The 5,134-nt window shown below is 48.5% G+C and overlaps 1 protein-coding gene across 1 annotated transcript in view; it reads left to right on the forward strand.

Annotated features, from left to right (window-relative positions):
• LOC130587209 (tyrosine-protein kinase Blk-like) overlaps positions 1-5,134 on the forward strand; it is a gene marked incomplete at its 3' end in the record, with an annotated part of 16,018 nt that overhangs the window by 7,621 nt on the left and 3,263 nt on the right. The window contains exons 3-5 of the mRNA XM_057388172.1: positions 1,361-1,454; positions 2,377-2,475; positions 3,499-3,602. Of these exons, the coding sequence (XP_057244155.1) occupies positions 1,361-1,454; positions 2,377-2,475; positions 3,499-3,602 (297 nt within the window). The remainder of the gene's footprint in view (positions 1-1,360; positions 1,455-2,376; positions 2,476-3,498; positions 3,603-5,134) is intronic.

Consider the following 5,134-nt stretch of genomic DNA (forward strand, 5'->3'; position numbering starts at 1 on the left):
CTTCTCCTTCTCCTTCTCCTTCTCCTTCTCCTTCTCCTTCTCCTTCTCCTTCTCCTTCTCCTTCTCCTTCTCCTTCTCCTTCTCCTTCTCCTTCTTCTCTTCCTTCTCCTCCTCGTGCTTCTTCTTCTTTCCCTCTTCTTCCCCTTCTTCCTCTTCTTCCTCTTCTTTCTCTCCTCCTCCTCCTTTTCTTTATCACCATTGTGTTTTGGTTTGATTTCCGTGGTCCTGTGCATGTGCTGATCCTTTTTATAAATTTTGGTCTGCCCCAAAATAGCTGCTCTTTTCTGCTCCAGCAGCTCCAAGCATGCAGAGCACAGGGAAAGGGTTGTACAACCACCCTGAGAGCAGCCCCGGCACCACCCAGATGTGCAAACCAAGAGATTCACCTCCAGCCCACGGGGAACTGCCCTGAGCTGTGTTAGAGCATCGTGGCACAGGGACAAGGCTCAGAAAAAGGAGAGACAGGGACTTTTTATACAGACAAAGAATGCCAGGACAAGGGGAACAGTTTTAAACCAAAAGAGGGCAGGTTTGGTTTAGATTTGAGGAAGAAATTCTGCCCTGTGAGGGTGGGGAGGCCCTGGCACAGGGTGCCCAGAGAAGCTGTGGCTGCCCCTGGATCCCTGGAAGTGTCCAAGGCCAGGTTGGACAGAGCTTGGAGCACCCTGGGGTAGTGGAAGGTGTCTCTGTCCATGGCAGGGGATGGAACAAGATGATCTTTAAATTCCCCTCCAACCCAACCATTCTGTGATTCTGTGAGTCTGTGATTCTGTGATTCTGTGAGTCTGTGATTCTGTGATTCTGTGAGTCTGTGATTCATTCTATGATCTGCAAGAGGAAGGGATGGCAAAGTATCAGATGAGCCCAGAGCACGGACCACAGCCCATGAACCTAGAAACGGCCTCAAATAACAGAAACTGAAATGATTTTATGCTTTTTTCAATCAAAAAACTCCATATTATTTCGAGTCGGATCCCACGGCCACCCTGGGAAATGTTGCTGCTGCAGTTTCCATTTTCCGCTGTGTAAAAGTCACTCTGAACTCTGACAGCTTGTTTATGACTCCTGTAATTCCACACAAACCCCTTTTTCTTGTTGACACTCTGGGTTTTGTGGGTGGGAGGGGGTTCTGCAGTGTTTTAAAAATCCACACGCAGGAAATGCTTTGTTAAATCAGCRTCAATCCCTGAGCAGAGGCTGTGGYGAGCAGGAAAGCTGGGTTGGTGGGAAGGGTGGATTTGGGCGTGGGAGCGTGACAGACCCCTTTGTTTAGGGGGTGAAATGCCCCACCACACACCCAGGTGTGCATCACCCTTTTCTGGGAACCACCTGGATCCAAAGGAGTGAATTCTTCTTTCAGATCCCTTGTTTGTTGTTGCGCTGTACGATTTTCCTGCCTCGAGTGACCGTGACTTGGAGCTGGTCAAGGGTGAGAAACTCCAGGTCCTCTCCAAGTAAGTGACCTGCTGCCCTGAGGAAATTCAGAAATGAGCACAGGGAGGCTGAGAAAGGGGGAAACCTTGGGGTCAGCCACCACTGTGCTTTGGCTTTGCTCCAGCATGGCTGTGCCCTCTTCTCTCTGCATGGTGACACTTTCTTGGGTCACAGATCCTCTAGGGCTGGATATTGTCCCTGCCTGGTGGCACTGGGACCTTCTCTGCTGTCCGTGGGTGCAGAAGTAGCGTAAATAACAACAACCAAAAAAAGAAAAACCCCAGCTCCTGTCCTGAGTTTGTGCTGATTGTGCTTCTGCAAAGGATGTGGGTTGGGTGTAGTCAGAGGAAAGGACAGAACTGAGCCAGAGACTTGAGAGGTTTCATTTCAGCTTCTCAAACTTACCACAGAAGAGGCCCAGACCAGGGCAGAGGTGGGCTTGGGGTCCCCAGAGTCTGTGGTGCTGCTGTGAGGTGACCTTCAGAGGTGACATTTCTCACCCAGATGCCATGGGCTGAGATCCGTGGGACACAGAGAAGAAACCCCCGTGTGGGGATGGCTTTGGGTTGTGGCTGTTGGCTCAGCCAACAGTGGGAGAGCAAAGCAGGGTGTCTGGAGGATGAAGGAGCTAAAAGGACCCTCAGTGTCCCTATTCAAGAGACAAAAGAACTCTGTGACCCAGATTTTCCTCCTCTCACTTGAGGTGTGTAGCAAATGTTTGGGTCTGTGGTCACCCCACTTTCATGGAAAGAAACTGTCAACTCCACAAGTCCCTCAAACACCAACAGCCCCCAAAATTGGTCCTTGGGAATCTGGAGGGATCTGGAAAGGAGCCCTTGTCCCTCTGCAGTGCTCAAACCCCACAATCCACATCCTCAGAGCCTCAGCTTGGCACAAAACCCCCTCTGGGCACTCACGATTTTCCCTCTGCTCCCTTTGCAGTGAGGGCGAGTGGTGGCTGGCAAAATCCCTGAGCACTGGGAGGAAAGGATACATCCCCAGCAACTTCGTGGCACAAGTGGACAGTTTGGAAGAGGAAAAGTAAGTGGGAAAGCTTTTGAGTGCTGAACATGAATGCAGTGCCCTGGATCCCAGCAAACTCCAGGATGATCTTTATTAATGGCAGGAAGATGGCACTGCTGGGCTGGGTGGCAGGAGGTCTTTCCTCATCCCAAACAATGCAAATTTTAAGCATCATTTGGTGTGGAAAGAGAAGATGAGGTTTTAACTGGAAAAAGGGCAAAGGCTCTTGTCCCACTAATTTTTCCCATTGTGAGAAATAAGGATTTGGGGTGGGGGACAACATAAAGGTGATGGTGGCAGTGTCAAGGACCATCCTCTGGGCCACTGGGCCAATCCACCATCACAAATGGCATCAAACCTCTTCACCCTCCAAGAGAACATCCATAAACTGGGAATCTCTGGATGGGGTGCATTGATCCAGGCCTTGGATGTGCCAGGGACAGCACCAACAATTTAACAGGACAGCCAAGTGCCAATGCCCAGACCCACAATTCTGGATTTTCAATGAGCCCAGATGCAGCCTCCCTGCAAGGAAGGTGGAAACAAAACCTTGAGTCAAAGGAGTTTGTTTTGCCTGCAATACAAACAGCAGGGGAATTTTTTTCCATGAGTTCTCCTCCTCTCTGGTATTCAGCTCTAAATGCTCAGTCCTGCCTGCAATCTCCTCTTGGAGGGACCCAACCATCACTGAGTTCTACAAATATTCAGCAGTGCACAGAAATGTGGCTGAGACATAAAAGCTCTTTGTACCCAAAGCCTGAACTTCCCCTGTGTATGAGATCCTGCATATCCCATCTACTTCCTTCTCTCTCTGAATTTCCAGGCTATGAAACAAGCACAAAAGGACCAAAATCTGATGTTAATCTACCCAAAACTGTCTATTATTGCCACTTTCCATCATATAGCACACTATTTGCTGATAAAAATAATCCTCAGTTTCACAGTGTAATGGCAAAAAAATAGAACTAATTGGAAAAAAAAATCCACTTTTTTTAGAGATTTTCCTTTTCAAGTGATGATTTCTCCTTTTCTCCTTCTCAGGTGGTATTTTAGAACTCTGAGCAGAAAAGATGCTGAACGGCTGCTGCTGTCTTCTGGGAACAAAGTTGGCTCTTTCCTCGTCCGGGAGAGCGAAACCACCAAAGGTGAGATCTGTGGAGCAAATATAACTCCTCGTTATTGCCTGGGCTTGGAAAACCTTCAGCAGGGGTCTGGGAATGAGTTGAGGGTTTGGAGGGCAAAGATTTCCTCATGATGCCACTCAAATGTGCAGTTCTGGCTCTGGTAAAAGTGGCCCTTCCACCAGAGCTCATGGCAGAGACACAGGAACACAAATATGCAGATTTTCCCAAAGAGTTTAGGGGTTTTATTTCCCTTTTTTGCATCAGGAACTTGGAAAAAGTAATTTCCCAGGGCAACCATGTTTTTCCCGATAATCTGTAGCAAGGGGAAATAATACAAACCAGAACTTTTGGAAGGAGATTGACTGGAGCAGGAGAGACGGATTTCATCCCCTTTTCTTCCATATGAACCTGTTGAGTTCTGAAGAAATGATCCAACGAGGGTGGAAAGGGCAGAGAGCATTGGTTACTTATTTTGGGCAGTGGATATCACTATTAATCATAATATTTAACCACATATTTTCAATTTCTTTGTTCCACACCTTTAATCTGTAGAGTCTGGGACTTAGTTCAGGTTATCCCACGGGGATTTCACATTGTTTTTTTCCTGCTTTTTCCTCCTTGCTTTCTCTGGCCTGTCATGTGTGTTTACAGCACAGAGGAAATGATGCTCATGGTTCTGCTCCAAACTAGACCCATCTGTTTTCCTTACCCATGATGTGTATTTTCATTAATTGTGCACACCACCAGCAAAATGTGACCATCAGGGCCAAGCACTGGGCTGAGCTAATCCCCATCTTGAACTGGGAGGTGGTTGTCTCACACTGGGATGTCTCAGGCACAGCGGGATGGGTTCTGCACCCTAAAAGCAGCACCTATTCCCAGCCCATCCTGAGCAGAGTCCCATTTTCCTCGTTTGAGATGCAGAAACTTCACAAATATTCAGAGCCAACATTTCCCAGAGTGCACGAGAGGCATGTTCAGCATCCTGGGAAGATGGGGACGGTGTGGGAAGCAGGCAGCAGTGAAATCATCRCTGGAGCTCTGTCCTTGACGAAGCTGCTGCAAATAAACAAAGTCCCCCTGAAGTAATCATCATTCCAAAAGCTGCAGGAACACATTCCCCAGCTGTGCTGAGCCACAGGCTCCTGGATCCCAGCAGGATTCCTGCATTCCTGCTCCCAGCAGGAGGGACCTTGCTGAGCTCAGCCCCTGCGTCCGCTCTTCCCATCGGGAAGCAGTCAAGGAGCTGCTGAGAGCCACAACAGCAGGAAATGTCCCCAAATGCCACATCCAYGTGGCTTTTAAACCCTTCTGGGCATGGGGACTCCACCACTGCCCTGGGCAGCTGTGCCAGGGCTGAAYAAYCTTTWTGGAGAAGAAATTGTTCCATAAATTTTTTGCTCTGGACTCTTTGCCTGCCTATGTCTGTGCCAGGATGTGGTGCAGAACTGTAGGACAGGTGAATGYCCCTTCTAGCTGAGGAGCAAGAACTCTTTTTATCTATCCTGGATATCATCAGGGGTAATTAGGAGTCCACTTAATGATTTTCATTT

The sequence above is a fragment of the Malurus melanocephalus genome, unplaced genomic scaffold, assembly GCF_030028575.1.
Source record: "Malurus melanocephalus ecotype Western Australia unplaced genomic scaffold, MMel_1.1 scaffold_1633, whole genome shotgun sequence".
NCBI lineage: Eukaryota > Metazoa > Chordata > Aves > Passeriformes > Maluridae > Malurus > Malurus melanocephalus.